At 53.0% G+C, this 21,257-nt stretch overlaps 1 protein-coding gene across 1 annotated transcript; it reads right to left on the bottom strand.

Moving 5' to 3' along the window:
• Positions 1-2,998: 2,998 nt before the first annotated feature.
• Positions 2,999-19,710, bottom strand: ANO9 (anoctamin 9). The gene is made up of 24 exons (XM_082760543.1): positions 19,602-19,710; positions 14,664-14,729; positions 14,329-14,445; positions 13,535-13,674; positions 13,186-13,235; positions 12,537-12,595; positions 12,252-12,334; positions 10,591-10,725; positions 10,384-10,480; positions 9,933-9,993; positions 8,791-8,873; positions 8,223-8,327; positions 7,803-7,967; positions 7,670-7,706; positions 7,081-7,192; positions 6,756-6,813; positions 6,493-6,590; positions 6,121-6,287; positions 5,436-5,588; positions 4,999-5,146; positions 4,425-4,544; positions 4,190-4,283; positions 3,958-4,070; positions 2,999-3,051 (listed from the first exon to the last, which is right to left on the bottom strand). The coding sequence occupies exons 1-24, from the start codon at positions 19,605-19,607 to the stop codon at positions 3,024-3,026; spliced, it is 2,295 nt and encodes a 764-aa protein (XP_082616669.1). The 5' UTR covers positions 19,608-19,710; the 3' UTR covers positions 2,999-3,023.
• Positions 19,711-21,257: the final 1,547 nt, after the last annotated feature.

The raw sequence follows: 21,257 nt of genomic DNA, 5'->3' as shown, positions 1-21,257 counted from the left end.
GTTGGATGTGGTGCTTAGGGACATGGGTTAGTGGTGACATTGGTGGTAGGGGGTGGTTGAAGCAGGTGGTCCTGGAGGGCTTTCCAACCCTGATGGCTCTGTGATAAAGGATCCCCAAGGCTCCCCAGCTCATGTGAATAGCAAGGGCACCAGGAGGCAGGGGAGGGACCTGAGGGCTGATAAAACCTTTCTTGTCTGTCAGAGTTATTCCCGTGGGTAAGTTGAAGCAAGAGGAGATGGAGCTGATCTTGCTCACCATGGCAAAAGGACAGAACAAGCCAGAGGGCCAAGAGCATTGCATGGTTTGTTTCATTTCCCTGCTTGGTGGTTTGTGGCTTTCCACGTCCGTGGGAGTGAAGTTTTTGTTTTGAGTTAACTTTGGTGCCTTTTGCTGCGGTTCTGGGCAGGGACTCACAGGCATGTCACCCCCTGGGAGAGTCACCTGCTGGCCTTGGTAGCAAGGCAGAGTCCTTGCAAGCCCTGCAACTGCTGGAAGTGTGTGGTGGGACCCTCAGGAGACCATAAATAGTTGGGGTTCAGCAATAAAATAGCTCTGCCCCCATTCTGTGCTTTGGCAGGGCTGCGTTGTGCAAGGCAGGCAGCGGCTGGGGTCATCACACATGGGGCAGCTGTAGGGAAGGAGCTGGCTCTGCATCCCCAGCTGCAGCCGAAATTCTCTTGATTTGAGGTTGTTGCTTCGGTGTGTGGTGCTGCTGTGGGGTTTGTGACCCCGTCCCCCTGCTGCTGCCCCCTGGCCCAAGGTGAGCGCGTGCTGCTGAGGTAGGAAGAGCTCCCGGCCACCTAGGAGGCAGATGGAAATAACTTTATCGATGGGAGATTGCTAATAGCCGGTTCTTGCTGCATTTAACAGCTTGAAGCTAATTAAGGTTGAGCTACTTAATGCTGCCAGGCGGCTGCATACCGGAGTTCACCTCCACGTCCCATAAATGAGAGCAGTGCTACAGGATGAGGAGCCACCTAGCAGCAGACATTTAATCACTGTCACTTTTCTTCTCCTTTTCCCAGGAAACACAGCAGGTGGTGGCTTTTCGTTGTTAAATCGGGACAGGGACTCTCCAGGTGTTACAGAAAGGAGCATCACTGTATACATTTCTTTACAGGGACTTGGATTATTCTGACTTTTAATTACAGAATGAGACAGATGAGTCCTAATGAAATACTTGTTCCTGACCTGTGTTTCTCTGGTTTCATTGTCTGCATCTTTCTGAGTTTGTGTTGTGGCTACACGCTTATTACACATGCTCACACACATGCTTACCCATGTAGCTCCCACATTTTATTCATCTTATTCCCACAATTCACCCTGAGGTTTGTATTTCCATTTTACAGAGGAGATGATGAAAGCGTGGAGCTGAAGGTTAAATTTCAAAACTGGTTAAAAGTTTTCAGTTCTCATAAAGAAAAAAAACCTAAAACTCAGAGGTCAGCTTTAAAAATCCACAGTGGATTTACCCAGAGCTTACAGGGACCATGATAAAACTGGAAACTGAGCTATAACGCCCCAGCCTGTGCTCCTGTCTTCCTCATGGATCAAAGTTTGGAGAGAAAAAAAAAGAGAAAATTTGTTTCCCCCTGTGTTTACCAACCCAACTCAGCAAGGCTGCCGCCCACAGGTCTAACACGGCATGGGGCATCAAAGGGCTGTTTCTGCACCCGACGTTGAGTGAAGGATCCCACGTTTGAGGGCACGTTCTCATTTCTGTGTAGTGCCAAACAAACACATCATTCCTTTCGTGCAAATAACTCTGCCTTGAGCTGGCAAATCTGCAGGTAGGCCTGGCAGTAAGCAAAGCAAAGAGGCTGGAAATAAATATTTGAGAAGTCACAGTGATGGCTGTGACACCAAACCAGCTGTGGCACGTAGCCCCTGCTCTGCTACAGACAAAACCCTCTTGTGTTTGTAGGGAGAAGGGAGAGCTGTAAGGGAAGAGGGGAAGAAATATCAGGCTGGCAGGGCTGGGGTTTAGGCTAGTGGGTTTGTTTTGCAGCAAGAAGTAACCCTTTCTAGCCCTGTGACTCAGGATTTTCTGTGTAGCTTGATGCATTTTTGTTACCCTAGCAAATTAAAATGTTTTTTTTTTTTTTTTTCCCCACTATGCATGGTCAAAGCACCAACTTCTTTTAGTCCTGTCACTAGCCAGCACCTCTCCCCCAGCCCTAGTGCTGAGCTAGGCACAAGTGGTCCAGCTCCAGCCCTTTTTTGATTACCCACATGAAGAAAAGAGGGGGTGGAGTAGACAATTCCTTTGGGTGATGTGGATGGCAAAGGAGGGGAGGGGGGAATGGTTCCAGTGTGACTACAGTGACTCATGGCAGCTGAAGATGAGGCTGCTTGCACCTGCACGGTTAGTGTGTTTATTCACCATTCTCTCATTCTAGCTGAGGTGGGAATGTAATTGAGTCAGAGCAGGTGCAGTGACTTGGCAGGGCCCAGTACAAAAGCCACTCAGGCTAATGAGTTTGTTTTTCCAGCCTGTGAAAGCGCTGGGCTGGAGTTGCAGCCACATGGTAGTTGTGCTGAGAGGAGCATTGTGCTGGCTGGTGTGAAAGAGGAAGGACTGAATTTTCTTGATGGTACAGGAGCAGGGAGGTCACTGAAGGCAGAGGAAGAAGGTGCCAAGGAGTGAAAAGGAACCAGAGAGGGAACGTGGACTGAAGTAGCTGCCTTTTCCTGCGAGGCTGCACGGTATGTGGAGGCAATGACTGATGGGGAAGCTCGATCACCTCCTGCAGACCAGCAGCACGCTCGCCCAGTCCGTGCCCCAGGTAGCATTCCTGTCTCTACTGAGACTTTCTTCCTCCTTGTGGCTGTGCAAGTCATAAAACATCCTGCTCTGTGAAGCTGCCATCACCTTGTCACTCCCCAGCTCAAGTTCAAGGTTGGGGGAACATGGCCTGTCTCTGCCAGCGGTGCTGTGGTGGTTCCTCCGGTGCTTGTGGCACTGCTGGGCTGGGGAGAGGGGCTCAGGTCCGTGCTTCTCACTCTCCGCAGTGCGAGGAGGCTACACCTCGGTGGAGTACTCCATCATGCTGCAGGAGAAGGGAGAGGGAGGTTACGGATGGGATATCTGCATCGGAAAGGAAGGGGGGAAGAGGGGAAAATGTTCTGAGCGGGAATGGGGCTGTTTGCCAGATAGAAGTACATGTAGAGAACAACCCACTGTTTGTGGGAAGTCCCTGTGTGTGCAAATCTCTCTGCTGATGGGAAGCTGCAGCCTGGGAGCTGGATGGTGGTGGTGTGATGCTTCCCGAGCCCCACAGAGCTCTGCTCTCACCTGGATTTCAGGGGAGGCTGAAACCCTCCAAAGCAGGCTGAGCCCCCCTCCAAAGCAGGGTTCAGTCCTAGAGGACAGCAGCACCTACAGCTTTCTGCTAAGCTGGTTCTGCCTCCAGCTGAAATTGTTTTGTGGGTTGCCCCCTCCTGCCCCTCAGCAAAGTTTTAAATGGAAAATTTGGACAAAATTGCTCTTTTTTTTTTTTTGAGCTTGTCTTTCCTAAAGGAAAAGATGAAAGCAAGCAGACTCCTCCTCTGGTGAGCTTTAGTATTGAATCACCTCAGGTGGAACTCTTCTCACTGGCCTTGAGGCACTTGAAAGTCAGGCACCTGGGTTGCTCGGTGACACTGCAGGTGTGGAGGGAGGTGGCTCCTCCTCTCCAGGTCATGCAGCCCACCTTTAAATGGACATTTAGTGCTGTAGGCCCTAAGCAGGAGGGGCTGGACTGAAAGCTGGGGAGAAGCTACCTCCAAAAGTGTGATGGAGGAGCTTACCAGAAGGCAGGGGCTCACAGCCCCATGCTCCTCTGTGCCCACAGAGGCATGGAGCCCAATCATGGGGCTCTGGAGTGGGCTGATCCTGCAATCAGCCAGGTCTCCAGCTGAGCACCATGCTGTCTCTGAGCACTGCAACCCCTGGCACCTTCTGGGGCATCACCCACCTCAGTTCTTTCCGAAGGTTGCTGTGTTTCTCATCCAGAACATGGTTCTTAACTGACTGGGGCACATCGGGGACGTACCAGCCTGCGATCAGCTTGACGCACAGAGCCACGTGCTGCAGAAAGCAAACGGAGCCACCGCGGGCAGTGAGCGGCTCCCCAGGTCTATGCCACCACCCCTGTGTTAGACCCAGCTTCTCTGTGCCTCCTCAGGCAGCCTGCCCTCAGTGCTCACCTCAAAGAGGATGAGGAAGGCAAGCCGGGCTGCGAAGACGTGCCAGAACTGGACGGTGTAGCTGTAGTCGTCGGCGTTCCTGTAATCCCGGTACCTGCAGCAGAGCCCCATCAGCGCCAGCCCAGGCTCCCCCCTCACAGGGCACCACATCCCACCACGGCAGTCCCAGGAGAGCTCTGGTGGCTTCCTCCAGGGGCTAGGTGCCGTGGTGAGGGGCTGGCAGGGGTGCTGGTACCTGCACTCCGTGATCTCGTCCCAGATGATGCCTGTCTGATTTTCGGCCAGCTTTGTGTGGGGCTCGAAGTCCTGGATGTGGAAGACGGAGAGGCTGTGGTTGATGTAGCCAGTCAGGCAGCTGTGGGGGAGGAAAGGGCACATCTGGGCACAGGAACCCTGCGGTGAGGGGAAGCTCCTGCTTTGTGGCCACACTCAGAGAAGTTATGGCATGCCCTGAAGGAAACTGCAGCTCTTGTGTCTTTTTTTGGCAGGGAACTTAAAGGCCCCAGGTGCGAAAAGAGGGAGGGGAGGAGAGGGCATGGGCAGGCACCCAGCTGAAAGTCCTCCCTGCAGCTCTTGGGTGCTGTGCAGTGCTCTTTCCATTCAGAGGCACCAGCTGACCCACTGATGTGGGTGTGAGGCTGGCTGCGATGCTGAAGTTGGTCCCATCTAGAAAACTCTTTCTGAAGTCATTTGAAAACTCTTTTTGACCCACCCCACTCTGGAGGAAGCCTCACACTCTTGCACTGAGGCAGGACAGGACACTGCAGGCAGGGCTGCAGGGGTGGGGGCACCTGCCCAGCAACACTCACTCCACAGCAGTGCTGTTTTTCGTCATGCAGGGGCTGTATGTGTACTTGTAGACCTGCACAGGGATGAAGTCAGACGTGATGGCGATCACCAGTCCGTTCCCGATGACGGCCAGGATGCCAATGGCCTCCAGGACCTGCAGCCAGATTCCTGCAGGAGAGGAGCAGTCACTGAGACCCCCCCGCCAGCTTTCTCCCACTCTCCTGGGGTTGCAAACCCAGCCCCAGCAGGTTTGGCATAGCCAGAAGAGGCCAGAAGGAGAGCTCCAAGGTGCTCTTCAACCTCTGCAGGATCTGAACTTGCTTCTCCTTCCCCAAAACACAGCTCTCCCTGTGGTACCAGCCCTTGGCAAAGGGATGCTCCAGACCAACCCCCATTAGAAGGGGCTCTCCACCTGCACTGTTTTCCCAAGCAGCAGCTACAGAGGGCCCCGTCTCACCGATGTCGTTGGCCTTCCTGGGCACCATGCGCCGGTGCAGCCGCATCATCTTGATGGCATCCAGACGGATCTCGAAGAGGTTGTTGCAGAAAGCCAGCAACGGGGCGAGGGGAAAGGCAGCCACAAAAATGGTGGTGAAGCTGTACTGGATCACTGCAGAGGGGAGAAATGCCGGGTGATGGCACGGAGCTGCTTTGGAGGGGTCATCCCACAGGGCCCCAGCTGCAGTGTGGGCTTGTCCTGCTTCATGGCTTGTGTCAGAGGGGCCTCACAGGGTTGAAAGGGGGAGATAGACCTGTCTTGGAGACCCTACACCCCCACAGGGGACACCCACCTCTCCCAGAGCTATTGGAGAGGGAGCTCCGTGGGGGTCCCACTGGGCAGTGGTTGAGCCAGCCAAGCAGAGGGAGCACCTAAGGGTTACGGCCATCACCTTGATGTTCCTAGGAGGGGAGGAAGATGCTAGGCAGGGACCCAAGGTCAATGCAGTTGCCTGTCCTCCCTGACTTTGGGAATGATCTCGGTGTGCCAGGGCTCTTGGAGTAGGGCTGGGCATGGAGCTGGGTCTCAGAGCTCTCCCTTGCCTATACAAGGGCTCCCCAAGGTCAGATTCTCCCCACCCAAGGAGGACATATGGCACGGCACACAGCACCCCTCCTTGCTCACCCTCCCCTTCCCTACGTACCCATCTCCAAGAACTCATCAAACAAGCTGAAGATGTTGACCTCGCTGAGCTGATAGTTGCTCAGCCACTGCTTTTTGCAGGGGTCCTCAGGCTCTTCCTCTTCTCCCAACACCATGTTTCTCTTCTTGGGGTGCTTCTGCCTAGAGCGTATTTTGTGGCCTATCCAGCTGCAAGGGGAGGAAGCAATTTGTACCGCTGCCTGCAGAGGACAGCGGGGCTGAACTGCTGGCAGTGACAGCCCTGGAGACCTGATATAGGGAAAAGGAGGAAATCTTGGCCCAAAGGCCAGGGTTGTTCTCTGTAAGAGCTCGGAAGATGTCCTGCATATACAAGAACACTGGGAAGTGCTCTGCAGGCTGGAGGAGAGCTTACGGGACGAGGAACTCCACCAGATTGTTGATGGTCTGCTTGAGCATCATGATGATGGCCATCTGGATGAAGAGGTCGGTGATGCAGCCGCTGGGGTGGCACTGCAAAGGGATAAGAGGAGAGGGGTTGGGTACCACAAGCAGCGAGACCTGCCCTGAGGGGCTACTTGGCCAAGCTGAGGCTCAGCAGAGCCTTGCTGGGTAGGGGGGAAATGCAGTGTGGGAGTTGTGGTGCAGGGTCAGAGGGTTTCACGGCAAGTCTCTCACCTCCTCCAGCCTCCACTTGCCAGCGATGCGCACGTAGTTCCCTGGGTGGCCGTTGATCCTGAGCAGGGAAGCAAGAAGAGTGACATCTGTTGAGCCCCACCGTTGACCCCCCTCTGGATAAACATTGGAGGATGGAGATGGAGAGCACCGACCTCCAGACATCAGCAGAGAGGCGAGGGGCTCCCCCCACCCACTGCACCCCCAGGGAAAAGCCCTGCTGAGCTCCCAGGTGGTTTGTGGCCCTCTCCTGTCTGCCCTGGGCGCTGTGCTCTGGTGAGGAGGGTGGATGGGATGGGCTCCTCCTGGGCCTCCGGCCACCACTCACCGCCCCAGGAAGAACGCGATGTAGATGAGCGAGGAGAAGTTTGTGAAGAACTGGAAGATGAAAAGCTTTATGGTGAAGTTGTTCTCACGCTGGGAGAAGGTCCGTGGTTTCTCTGTAGACAGAAACAGGGCTTTGGTCGCACAGTGGTGGGACCTTGCCCCGCTTCCCCTGGATCCCATGGTAGCCTTGGAAGTTGTAAAGGGGTCTCTGCGCCCTGTGGAGCTCTCCCTGCCCCTTCACCTGAGCTCTTTGAGGGTGGTAAGCCTAGGTTAGAATAAAGATCCCTCAGAGCCACAAGCTGGGGCAGAAGGGGGCTTCAAGTTGGGAGGAAAACCATGCTATAAGCTCTTCTGTGGTTGTTATTGGCTTCCTGCTCATCTCAACTCTCAGCCCCACTGCCCCTCCAAGGTGTAACGTGTCTGGGGACAGCCAGCTGGGCTGCTGATTTCCCTGGGGACCTGCATGGTGAGAGCTGCCTGGGAGATGCTTCACAGTGGTGGAGGAAGGGAAGGGGCCATGAGTCTGGCTGCATTTGGGGACCGCTGTGGGGTGCAGGTGCAGGCAGGGGGCAGCCCCCAGTTTCCCTTACCCAGGTCACAGAGAAAGAGGGCCACATGCCTGTTGACCTGCAGGAGAGAAGTGTAAAACAAGAGGGGAGCGTTGATGACGGGGGGCAAAAAGGGCAAACCCCACCACCACCCACCCCGTGCCACACTCTGCACCTTGGTCATGATGATGATGGTGAGGTAGTGCAGCACAGCCCCGGTCATCACGGCCACCGTGTTGGCCTGCTCGCGGAAGAATTCGAAGTCGCTCTGGGTGAAGAAAGCCGTCGCGACCACCCGGTAAATGACGAGCGCGTGGGCAATGCCGATCAGCACAGCAATCTGCGGAGGAGGGCAGAGGGGTGAGGAGAAGCCGTTCCAGCTGAGGACCACCAGGCCTTCAGACACTGCCTCTCTTCACCACATGGAACTGGCCTCCAAAGTAAGCCAGTCCTCTTAAGGGGAGGTTAGAGGTTTGTAATATGGATGTCTCCACCTCTCCTCATCTAGACTTTCCTTAGGCTCGTCACGCTCATGGGAAGAAATGAGAGTGTCAAGGGTTTGCCTCCTCTACCCTACGTTCATCCTGGCACATACCATGACCAGAACCAAGATGAGGACGATGGTGCTGCGCAAGTAGGAGTGCTGGTACCGCCGAGGTTCGTGCTGCAAATTATTGATCAGCTCCAAAGCCAGCTCCTCCTAAAAATATATAAATAAAACAAATACATGCACGTATGTATATGTATGGAAAATGAAGGATCCAACAGAGCCATTCCCAGGTGGTGGAAAGCCCAGGGTGGTTGTGTAAATGGAGGTGGGGGATGAGCAGAACCAGAGGACAGAACTGAGCACCCAACCCAACCTACAACAGCATGACCAGTCCTGACTGAGTTCAAGCACTCGTGCAGGTGAAGAGGGGGCTAGTGATGCAGAGAGGGGAATAGCAATGTGGAGTGGAGGCCAGCATCTGCTCAGCTCTCTGGAGGGGTCTGCCTCTCCTGGGACCGTAAAAGGAGGCAGGTGTTGGCTTTGCCCCTTGCTTAAGTGCCTCTATTATGTGTCCACATCCACAGAGAGGTACCTCTGCCATGTCTCTTCTGCAAGCCTAGCTATCTCCTGCCCTGAAAAGGGAAGCATTAAGCAGGAAAGATGACATCCTTACCTCATCCTCATCCCACATGTACAGGTCCCAGTTGGTGACCACAGTGGCTCTCTGCCTCTTCCACAGCTCCAGGAACACAGTGGCTGTGGGGGGAAGGTGGGAGCACGGTGACCCTCAGGGATGGCCCTGCAGAAGTCACCCCTCCATTCCACAGCACAGGATGGACAGTCGTGTTACCACCCAACCTGATGGCAAAGCTGCTTGGACTGCTCTCGGCCCATGAAGGACAAGCAGCCACCTCTGCACCTCAGCAACCAGAAAGGACACGGGATGAGCAGCAGTGAAGAAGAGGATGGAGGTATGGGGGTGAGTTTTTACCAGGAGTCAGGCTAGCTCTAGGGACTGTAAGGGATTTGATCTAAACCAGAGTAAGCACCAGGGCTAGCCTGCTGTGGTGGGCATGGTTACCTGGGGCCAGCCAACCACGTTATTCTGGACTGATGAAAAATATGCTTTAAAAGAGAGTAGGCATCCCACACTGCACCTCAGCAAGGCTATGCCTCTGCAAATTAATTTGCAGCCACCCACTCTGTTAATTAACCTTCCTAAGCTTGTTCTGTGTAAACTGACCCACGGGGACATGCAAGACCACATCTGTAACCTGCTCAGCAGTGAAACACCCAGCCCAGGTGCTGGCTGGTTAAAACCACGGTGGTGTTTGTAACTGAAAGGGCTGTAGTGAAAGCAGACTAAACATGCAGCTAATATGGTGATGGGATCACACCAACTCAGAGCCCAATGGTCTTCCAGAGAAGCTATAAGATGGTGTGGCAACCTGAGGAGGATTAATGAGGGATGTGGTGGTGCCTCCTTCCTGCAGCTGTGTCCACTTACAGGCAGCTGCTAGAAAAGGATCAGAGTTGGGTGGAGGCTGTGGTGGATGAAGGAGTAAAAGCTCTCAGGCAGGGTGGCTGAGGAGTGTTTGAGATGTAGAAGGGAATTTGGGGCATGATTTTATCCCTTGTGCTGTCTGGAGGGGGAGCTGAAGGCTCTGGAAGTAGAGGAGCTAGGGACTAAAAAGCCCCTGAATGCTGGAGCTGCGTTGGTGTCCCATTTTCTTCCACCTCCTCTCCCCCTAAGCTATAGCGGGCTGCTCCTCCTTGCAAGCTCCGTGTGTGTGGTGCTGAGACATTGACACCTACCCCAGATGGCCATGAACATGGCAAATATAACTGTCCCCTCGTTGTCAATCATGTGAGTGACCTGGAGAAGATCAAGGAAGAACGTGATGGGGGCACCAAGGAGCACCTCGGGGCTGGGGAGAAGCCTCTGCACTCGGTAGACCTCTTGCCACCCTGATCTCCCAAGAGACAGGTAAAGATGGTGCAGGAGGGCAAAATGCAGGAAGGGGATAGAGAGCAGGGACATGTTAGATCATGGCAAATGCTTTTTCTTTGGTCTTTTCCTTTTTTTGGTGGTGGTGGAGACCATGATCAGGCTGGAGCTTGTCCTCCTTATCAGTGGAGGTCTCTTGTGTGTTGCAGCCAACTTTTTTTTGGGGGGGGCTTTTATTTCTGGTGGCGTGGGCACAGCATAAGCTGGGAGTTTTCCTACCCTTCACCTGGAGCCTGTCTTGGGAAGGGGGCTACTTACCCTGGCATAGGTGCAGGTGTCAGAGAGCAGCCAGAACGGGCACTTCTGGTCGCAGAGTGGGCACATGATGGTGTTATTGGCTTCGCAGATCTCCTTGCTGGAGAGGAAGGAGTAGAGAGAAGCAAAGGGGAGTGGCAGTGGTCAAAGCAGTATGCACAGCAAAGGGTGGTGAAGGGGATGTGCATTTGGTGTTCTCAGCTGCCTTACCTCACCTGGCTGGAGTTGAAAACAGTAATCCCAGCCACAAAGACCACCAGGCCCATCAACGCAGCGAATCCCAGCAGGTAGGTGTACCAGCCAAGCCAGGCAAAGTACAGGGCCACCTTCTCACCGAAATAGCACCTGGAAGGAAAGGTGAGATGTGCTTTGGGGCCAACAAGGAGACAATGCTGCTTGGGGTCACTAGGAAATGCTCTTCCACCCCCAAAGGGATAGCCATGTCCAGGAGGGGCAGTGCTGCATGCATATCTGGGCATTTGGCTGGGACTGGGAGAGTCAGCCCAAGTGACCTGGAAGAAGCAGGAGTGGGCAGCGGTTCCCAGGGGATTTTGGCAGCAGAGGGAGATCCTGAGACTCCCTGTGTGTGTGGACTCTGATTGAGGATGCAGCAAAGAGCACTGTGGATGTTGCTGTGGGGCTGCACAGCAAAGACCTGCTCAGAGCACGGCTCCATCTGAAAGCTGAATGTGGGATGGAGAGAAACACAGAGCTCTCCTGGGGACCATGTGGTCATGCTGTCCTGCAGGGTTTGGAGAAGGCAATGAGGTGGTTTCTCCTGTTCTCAGTCAGCCTGGTGACTGAAGCAAACTGCCTTAAGGGTAAATGTGGTCAGATGAATTGTATCCTAGGTAAAAGTGGTGTGAGTGATTGAGAGCCCAAGTTGCAACCTGTGTCTACAGAACAGAAAGGCTTCAAAAAGATGAGAGGGCTGCAAGGTGCAGCATTTCTCCAACCAGAGCAATATCCCCTCCTATCTATCCTCTATCTCCCTGCAATACTTCCACGTTTCATCCTTCTGACAGCAGCACCTCATTTTTTCTTGTGTGGGCAAGAAGGTTGGAGGCATGGGTAGGAAATGCTGGTAACTACTGACTGGGGGACCTGCCTCCCCTCCGATATTCCAGAGGGGTTCACTCCCTGCCAGCAGTCAGAGGTGGTGATGTGCTCCCTGGCCTGTGTTAAGAAGATGATTTCGTACTTGGCCCGTTGATTCTTCTGTAATAACAACAGGTCAGGATGCATTGACCTTAGAAATGGTGTTTTGTCTGACCTCGAGCATCATGGAGGGATCGAGGCTCCCTGGTGCCCCTGCTAGACTTGCAAACTGTAAGACACGTTTAAGGAAAGAGAATGCAATTTTAGCATTTCATCTCCCTCCCACGGTCCACTGAAAACCTTATGAAGCAGCATGTTATTTTTGCCTTCCTCTTCCTGGCCATGGAGACTTAGTTTTCTTCCCTTTTTTAAAATAGCCAAGCTCTTCTCTGAGTTTTAATGTGGCTTTAGGAGCCCTTTGTTGCCCTTAAAGTCCCAAGTTCAGCCTCAGGCTGGATGTGTTCACTGATGCTCTGTTCTCATCTCACCTTCCTTTTGAACATGGAAGAGGGTGGTGGAAAATGAAAGAGGCTAATTAAAAGCCGCTCAGATGCGGGGGTTTTTTCATGCTGCAAAATTAGCAGACGGAGCTTGGTGCCTTGGGATTCCCTTTAGGCTCAGAACTTCACAAGCTGCAGAAAAGGCCCAATATGTGTGAGAAGAGCCAGGTAGAAACTAATGATTTAAAAAACAAAAAACAGGAGCTTGGGAAGGGGTTTCAGGTGGAGCCTCTTGGCTAGATGGATCCCCTGTGCCTCTTCTGCCTATGTTACCTGATCTTCTCAATCGGCTGTTGGCAAAATATATCTCTCCAGCGAGCCCACTTCTCCTTTAGGAATTCTCTTACCTCTTCTTTCTGGAGAGCAGAGAAATTGATTGGACCCAGGAACATCAGGGCAACCTTAATCCCCAGCCCAGCTCCCATCTGGAGCCCGGTTGTGCCCTACATCCAAGTGTGTCCCGATACAGCCCCAGTTACCCAAAGCTCTCTCCCACCCGGTCTGGCTCCTCCACCTCTTGTGGCTTTTCCTCCCAGGCATCTGTGTACTTGGCCTCACCTCGTGCAGTGGAAACATTGTCTCAAAGACGTTCTTATTTATCAGGTCACGCAGCTTCTCTGGTAGCAGAGCGGAACAGGAAGGATTAGTGACACAGTGACACAAAGCTTTGCTTTCCCCCCTGCACCTTTCCTGACAGGCAGCATCACCCAAAATCTTTTCTGAAGCCTTAAGGGCGGGGACAGAAAAAAAAAAAATGCCTGGGAGAGGCTGAGCTACCCAGAAGGGATCAGTGCTAATCCTTGTGGTTTTGCTGCTCAGCTGGGATGCCGCAGGCTGTGTTGGGGCTGGTGCTGGCAGCGAGCCAGGTAGGCAGGTCCTCAGAGACAGCTGGAGAGCCAGCACCTTTGCTACCTCTCCTACTGATCCCAGGGTGCCAGAGAGGAACGAGCCTTTCTGGGGACACAGAAGGGTGGTGGTGGATTTGGGGAAAGGGAATAGTGGACCATTGATGGTTCCTGCAGTCCAAATTTCCCAGCCTCTGGATACAGCAGCAAATTGACCTCCCAGAGCTGCCCCTCTTTTTTGTCACATCCCCACCCAAGGGTGCTGGGACAGCTGGGCTGCCTGTGCCTGGCACAGGGCAGGAGCTGTGCTTATCCCCTGGGGATAAGGGGGATGTAAGGGTCCACTGGCCCCGTTCCCTTACCAAGGTCAGGCGTGACCGTGTTCTGCAAGATGAAGTTCACAATCCGTATCCTGAGCAAGGAGAAACTGGGATTAAAGGGAAGCCTGAGGATACAGACTGGTGGTGTTGCCCCGGAGAGAGGGGAAGGAAAGGGAGGTGTGCACCAAACCCCAGGGAAGGAAGTGGGGAAGAAACAGGGATCTGCTTGTGGACAGTGAGGAGCTGGCCACTTTGCACCAACGGTGGTAATTTGCTTTCTGTGGAGAATGAAAAGCCTAGCACAGTTGTGAGCTGAGATGAAAAATGGATGCTGGTGTGGTGGTAAGGGGCTGCAAGGTGCTGGAAGCCAGCAGCCCAGCTCAGGACCCACCTGGTGGTCACTGGTATGTCATGATGGGCATCGGAGTCTTGCAGCCGGCTGTCCTGAGGGTTCCTCAGGAGCCACTGGTATTTCCGGAAGATATGTTTCGGGGCACGGACCCCATAAAATAGCTTCTTGTCCTCGATTTTCTAGTGGGCAGAAGAGAGAGGCTGTTAGAGCAACACAGGCAGGGAAAAAAAGGCAGAGCTGTAAGATCCAGGGGCTGTGTGAGTCCTGGGGCTGGGGTCTCCCCTGGGTGCATGTGCCGTGTGTTTTACACACAGTGGGGTGATTTACTTGAGGGTTCGTGTCTCTTCCTGAGGCCTGAACTAGGCTGGGATCCTGGGTACCACAAGACATCCCCAGCCTTTTGTTCTTGAAAGAGAAATAACCTCTGTCTCACCTTCCTCTTATTTTTAAAATACGATCTGCTGAAAACAGATAAACTGATAATTGGGGTGATTGAGATGAACTGCTGGTTTGGAAATGCTTTAGTGTAGCGTGAAAGATATAGGTGACCTAAAGAGCATCTGATAATTGTGCTAAGTAATTATAGAGATTTTGTGAGTGTGAATTCCAGTTCAAAACTTAGTTTTCACATAGAGATATGAAGGTCAATAAACTTACCCAAATTCTTATGTCACTAATGAGTATTTTGTTTCTGTGTACACACATGATAGTACAGGGATAGATTATTTTTTTTTTTTTCTGGCTTTAATTATCTTTCTTTGACCTTCCCTTAGAAGCCAGTTTTTTACAGACCTTGTGTTACGTAGCAGATACCCATACCTGCTGCCCCTTACCTTGATGGTGAACCCCTTCTTGCTCAGCTCATCCAGGAACTTCTTCCTCTTGATCTCCTTCGTGCTGCCCACTTCGTGGATGTCGCTCACGAGGACAAAATCCCACTTCTCTTCATCCTGCCCACAGAAAATACAAGGGAATTAATGGGGATGGTAAGCTCTCCCATTTGGCTCCAGTCCATCTGGACCTTTCTCTATAGAGGTGCCCTGGGGACTGGCATTGAGCAGAAGAGTGGGGATGGGGAAACTGAGGCAGCTGCTGCCATGGTGTTCCCCCCCAAATCCATGTTTTTCATCTCTGAACCCACTGTGAGTGCAGAGGGACCCAAGCTTACCGCAGAGGCAAATGGATCTGAGTCTTCAAAGGGAAAATTTCTCCAGGGGGTCAACAGAATTTCATCCTGTGGAAGAAGAGAAAACCAGCAAAGACTTCAGTGGGGTCTCTGCGAGGTCCTGTGTTTGGACACAGAGCAAACCTCTCTCTGCAAACACCTGGATGGCTTTGCAATGCTTTGGGTTAGGTCTTGCCCATGCTGCTGGAGGCAATGGGGTCAAGCTGCCCTGCTCCAGCTGGTGAGAGCAGGTAAGCAGCACTCTGCTTGTGGTATGGAGAAACCCATCTTTGATAGTGCAGGCAAGGGATGTGCAGTGTTGTCTGCCAACCCAGCACTGTATGTGGTCTGCACAGGCTCTGTCAGGCTGTCCAAGCTAGGGATGTTTGGTAATAGCAGGAGAAAGGCATCCTGAAAGAGAATATGGGCCGGAGGATCTTGGGCATGCCCCAGCTGGGCTGGTGGAGGTGTGTAGTTGGCCTCAAAGAGCAAAGCAAAGAGTGGTTCCTGCCTGTCAGCAGAGATTGTGAGATAAATAACCTGCTGGGGTTAAGCAGAGTGCATTGACTTGTGGTTTATCTGAAGAACAGAGACCAAATGAGCCCAAAATTAAGGCAGGTGGGACAGCAGGTTGGACAGCATGACAGAAGGGTCTTCCTGCGAGGTGAAGCTGCTGGGATCAGCCAGGCTCCCTGTGCTCGGTTCTGCTGGTCTCACGTTCATGCCTCTCCCAGTGGCTGTGAGGGGGTACCTGGGGAGGGATGTTTTGTCCAAAACCTCCTCCCATGCACTCTTGGTCTCCAGCTCAGGCTCTTTCTGAATGTGTCTTTGTCAAAAAATGTGTCTTTGTGTTTGGGGATCCTTGAGGGATTGCTGCTCCACGGGCAAGGGCAGCCTCGTTTTGATCTCGTAATGCCTCATATCTACAGAGTCCTGGGGCCCCGAGGGAGCCAGCCAGCAGAACAAAACCTCCCTCTGTTCTGGACTTCACTCCTCCTTGTTTCACCCGGTGCCCTGACATCCGTTCCAGAGGAGTGTGGATGCTTAACTCACTCCCTCTGCGTGCATCAATGGTTTTTACAAGACTTTCATCCTCCTTTTCTGCTCTTTACTGTTCCCTTTCAGGTAGGGAGCTTAGCTTTTTGGCCAGGAAGGGGAATGCAGTTTTGAAGTCTCTGGACCAGAGAGTGGGGCGCAGGCAATGAGAGGCTTGCGCAGCAAACAGGGTGGAAAATAATTCCTTGGAAAGCACCACAAATGGCTCAGTCTGGGGCCAGGGGCAGCTGGCACTTGGCTTCTTCCTGCTGACCTCCTGTGCACTGCCAGCTCCAAAGACAGGCTGTGCAGGAGCAAATGCACAATTTTGCTCAGGCACCCAAGTGAGTCTGAGCCTAATCATGCTCAGACACCCAAGCGGAGTGGTTTTGGGACTGCACGAAGCAAGTAAGATGATGTTGTGGCAGTAGGTGCCCTTGGTCCAGCCTAGGGTGCTCCTTCTCTGAGGGATGCTGCAGAGAGCACCCTTGGGTGGCCTGGATCATCTGTTGGTGGGTGCCCGCTACAGGGGCATGTCAGCTTCAAAACACTTTGTCCCCATCCTCTGTGCCTGGCCTCCCCAGAATGATCTCATCCCGGTCCCGCAGCTGTAGTTGCTCTTAGGCAAGAGAGGATTAGTCCAACCAGCCCTTCAGTGGGTTGGAGAGAAGGTGCTGGGCTTCAGATCCCAGTGAGCCTAATGAGTTTAATAAAGACCTGCTCTGAAGGCCGTGCTGTACAAGGGCAGGGAATTGATCTTGTCTGAAAAGTGACATTTTTAAAAATTATTATTTCTTTTTGCAGTTCTTTGGCGTGATTCACGGTGCAGCCCCGCAAATAGTTATGCTGCTGTTTCTAAGGGCACGGTGATGCAGCACAGAAGAAAGAAGAAGCTGCTGGGGAAGGGGATATCATCAATCAGGATTGCCACCGGAGACTTTGTGTCCCAAAAAATCGGCCAGCCAGACGAGTTCATCCAGCTGTAATCCCGGGAGCGGAGCGGTGGTGGTGCAACCAAGTCCTGATGTAAGATCTGGATCCCAAGCTTCCACTGAAGAAAGAATGAGGCCATGGGAGCCAGCGAGACTGAGATGAGGAAAGGGCTGAAACGCTCTGCCAAATACTTTCTAATGTGGAGCCATGGCCATGGCTTCACCCAGAGCACAAGAGCAGTGGGGGGACTGCGAAAGTCAAAGCAAGAAGACTTGGGAAGATGGGTCCCCCCTAAAGAGACACTGTTACGGTAAGAACCAGTGCTTCCCGCTGCTGAAAGATTCCCCAGTTAAAGCCACAACACAAAGGGCATTTGTGGTGCTGTCATCTGCTCCATCCAAGCCCTGAACAGGCTGTGGGGTGGGAGAAGTTCTTCTCATTCGGTTCGGTCTCCCCAGGTGGGGAAGAACCGAGTTGGTGCAGCAGCTCTACCTGTCCCTGTCCGAGAGCCCCTCTCCGGGCACGGGGAGGGAACAGGAGTCCCATCAGGGCTCTGCTCCTGATGCTTGGATGCTGGCACAGATCTGGGCTGGCACCACCTCTCTGCAGGTTGCGTTGTCTCATTCCTGCCCAGCTGGTTTCTCCCAGCCTGTGTGTGCACCAACCTCATCCTGCAAAGCCTGCCAGCCTTTCAGCTCTAGCAGTGATCCCTACAACGCTGAGGGTACTCTTTTGTACCCTAGGTGTTCCCAGATGCACCCCTACGCTGCTGTCCAACTGGTGTCAGCCCCAGCAGAGCTCAGGAGAAGGTGGATGGATCTGTTAGCATTGCAGCTTCTGTTTCCAGGTGGCTCCCAGGCATGTCATCTGCACGCACGGTCCCCTACTGGGAGGCAAAGCATCCTGACCAGCACTGCCTACCCCAGAGAAAAACTTCTGAAGGGATTACCGAGGTAGGTTCATGCACAGGTAGGAACCTACCGAGGTAGGTTCATTCACCCTCACACCCTGTGGTGCCACCAGCCCCTGAGTCCTGCTCTGTCCCTGCAGAGCTCCAGCAGAGCATCCTCCCTCTGCCAGCACTCCCCGTCATAACGTGGCCAGTCTCCTGGACCTGACGCTGCCAGATCCTGCCCTTGTTTCTGCTTGTTCCTGAAACACCAAGTGCTGATCTTAATCCCGAGTGGGACCTGTTACTTTTTAATCTTCCCCAGAATCAGTGGGGATGCTTCTCAGGCCACCTGCGTACAGCTGTCGAGGCAATACGGATGTCGTGGAAGCAGGGTCTGCAGCAGCTCGGCAGGCTTGTCTCTGTGTTCCCATAGCAATAGGATTTACCACCTGGTCCCCCCTCTGTAGGCACCGTGAGTGCCTCTGTGTAGGACTGAAAAACGGTGTGTGTGTGTGTGGGGGGAGAAGGATTTGCAAATTATTTGCAGATCAGTGCAGATGATTCCTGGTGCCCACCTCTGGAGTGCTAATAGGAAAAATTGCATTCAGCTGCAGGGAGGGAGGTTTGCAGGCCTGGGATGACAGAAGGGTGGTGTTTCAGCAGGCTTAATTCTCGGTGGCTGCTGACATCCACGCAAAGGCTGAGGCAAAGGCTGTGTTAAGCTTCCTCTGCTGGGGCTGCTGTGCAGGAGCCCTGCCTGCTTTTGAGGCCAGATGTGTCTCGTGCGAAGGGACAGCTGCAGAAGGCAGGGACTTTGGATCATTAGGACTCCCACACCTATTTCTCTGGCCCTGGGGACTGGCAGCACTAATCTGGCGACAGCTGCTTTGCTCTGGGAGCATGAGGCAGCCGGGTCAGCCTCGTGTGTGGGCAAGGCCGCCTCAGCTCCGAAGCGGTTGTATAAACCATGGACTCTACTCCTTGCTATCAAGAAGGACGGTTCCCATTTAGCCCTTTTCCTGCGCTGTGCTTGGAGCAGGGTTGGAGGCACGCTCTGCCAAGCTGTGGGAGAAGCAACCTGCACAAAGAGCAGTGTTTTTGCTGGCGAGGAGGGTTTGCGTGCCCTGAAGTGTGCCAGTTTTCTCTCCAGCTGTACCAGCGGGTCCTTGTAGGCAGCCAGGAGTCCTGCTCCCCATGCAAGGAGGTTACTGGATCCTTTTGAGGTACCCTTGGGCTGGAAGTGTAGTTAGCTCTGTGAGTAACCGAGGCGAACCACCTGGGCAGGATCCGGCATCCTTGTTTTCCTTTCCAGCTGTAGATTGGTGAAAGTTTGGGTGGTTCCTATCACTCACACAAAGGTGACCGGACTGCTATCTTGTCTTGGGGATGATTCCTACAAATGCTTCCTGTGCTCTCCTCCCTTCCCCTGGAGCGCTTCCACCTTACCTCATAGCTTCCTAAGAAACGTGACAATCTTTGATTGAACAGGCAGACAGTTTGCCTTTTGAACAAAAGAAACTTTATCTTTTCTTTCAAGCCAAAGAAACAAATCTTTGCAGCTCCCCTTCTCCCCTGGCAATATTTCAGGCGCTCCTGTAATGCGGGGGGCTGTCACCTCTGCTGGAACAAGCAGTGCCTTTTCCTGGGCATGTAGAAACTAAAGATCTGGTCTCAGCCTTCTTAAAACCAAACCACGCTCCTGTGATCTGCTCCCTGGAAACTCTGAGCTGTGGCATTGAGGTGTTGGGTCCATGTGTGAACCCCCCCTTGCTCCTCTGGGGTGGTGTGTGGAGCTCAGCCCTGTCTCGCTCCCACGCTGGAGGTACTGTGGGGAAACTGCAGAGCAAGCATAGCGCACTGCTTTCTCCTTTACGTGGTCATGATAAGAACGAGATTGCTCACTGGAAAGAGGAACTGAGGTTTTATGGTAGTTTTTGAGTACCCTGGGGGCTGACAGCATGTCAGTGGCAGAGATCAGCGCTTACAGCGTAGGAATTTCCAAAGCTGCAGATGGCTCTGAGGTGCTGGAAAAAAAACAACACCCACCTTGTGGAAATTGCTGAGCAGTTTCTATTTCCTACCTGCATGGTGAAGTCTTTCTCTTCCCACCCCCTGCTCTCCTTTGGCTCCTCCTGGTCCCTCGGGAGCTGTCTGTCAGGCCGGTGCTGTGGCGGAGGCTGCAGGTGGAGCGGGCTGAGAGGCTCCTGAGGCTTTTTGGCAGGAGGTGGTCGGCTTCCCCAGCACCTCTGCCTGAGGTCTCATGTGAACGGGAGCGGTGACTTCCGTGTGGGACTCCCTCCTGCCTTGGGAGGGAGCTGCTTCTGCTCGGCAGTGGGCAGATAGGAAGGAGGAGGTGAGAAATTTGCCCTTCACCCTTGTTCAAAGGAGTGGCAAGCCCAGTACCGCCCAACGGCGTAGGCTGATAACCCCGCGGAGTCGGCCTTCGTGGCTCCTCTTGTTAGCTCGGAGAGAGCACCTTGGGCACCTGTCTTCCTTCTTGGATACAGAGCCAGTCGCTGTGTCCTCTGAACACCCCTGAAGAGGTTTCACAAACAGGGGCCAAAAGGAGGAAGGAAGTTAGCAGAAATTAGAAGAAGGAAATGAGCAGAAGCTCTAGAAAGCATTAAACACTTCAGGCTGAGAAATAAAGAGCTGGGAATAAGCACAAAACCTTAAAAACAAACAAACAAACAAACAAAAAAACTTAAATCTGAGCTGTGCACGATCTGTATCATTCTTGGGGGGAACTCTGGGCTCCATGGAAGAGATGGTAGGAGCAGCACAGGCTTTGAGAGTGAACAGGATGGGGTCATAAGCAAGTTTTTTAACTGCCAGGACAAGGAAAAGAGGCCAAGTAGGAGCTTCCAGGTAAGTGAGGATGCTCTCCATGGTTTTTCAGTGGCCCAGTGTTTTCTGTTCCTCTTGTATTTCCCAGCCTGGTCTTCCCAAACCACACAGAAAATCTGGCTTCCTGGAAGGGCTGAACAGAGACCGATAAATCCTTCTTCACACCTCGCTGGCTGCCGAAAGCAGCACTGGAAGTTGTGCACTTCGTTCTCCCATATGTGATAGTGCTGCTGCGTGCGGGGCCTCAGCGTCCAGTGCCAACAAGTATGGGAACATCTCCCAGTGTTTTACAGTCCCTCAGAACAAGTATTCCCTCCCTTGTGGCTGAAGAGGGAAGCATCAAAGTGTGCCCTGAATATTCCCCCAAACCATGTAGGCCACTTGCCTCCCACTGCTCCTTAAAATCTTGTCACTTCTAAGCAGATGTGATTTACTAGCGTGTGACAGCTTCAGTCCCTGCTTTTCTGACGGCATTTGTGGCAAGGTGCTTGGCAGTGACCCACTGGAAATCATAAACGAAACACAAATGTTTTTGTTTGCTCGCTTATATGATCACAAAGGCTCAATTCATCCAGACCTACAGCTTGGAGCGGGGTATAGCTCTCTCTTTTTACAAGAGACAGTGAAAACATGATGTGTGAGCCATGTCTGACAACTCTCCCTATATCTGTTTTATGGTGGTTTCTTGTTTTAGTTTCCAAGATAAGAAGAGCTGCCTTTTCCCAGAAGAGTTAGTCATCCCCTGGTTTGGATTCTCCTGTGCTCTCCGAGGGCGTTGCGTTGGGTAGCTCTTATATAAAATGAGTCCTGGGGGGTAACCCAGGTGTATCTTGGCAGGAAAGGCAGCTGGCATCTCCACGCTGTTTTTTCCAGTCATTCTGTGGCTTTGC

Source organism: Aythya marila (genome assembly GCF_965140915.1).
Source record: "Aythya marila genome assembly, chromosome: 5".
NCBI classification, from domain to species: Eukaryota; Metazoa; Chordata; class Aves; order Anseriformes; family Anatidae; genus Aythya; species Aythya marila.
The sequence above is the reverse complement of the archived record's forward strand: the minus strand, read 5'-3'. Positions and strand labels throughout refer to the sequence as shown.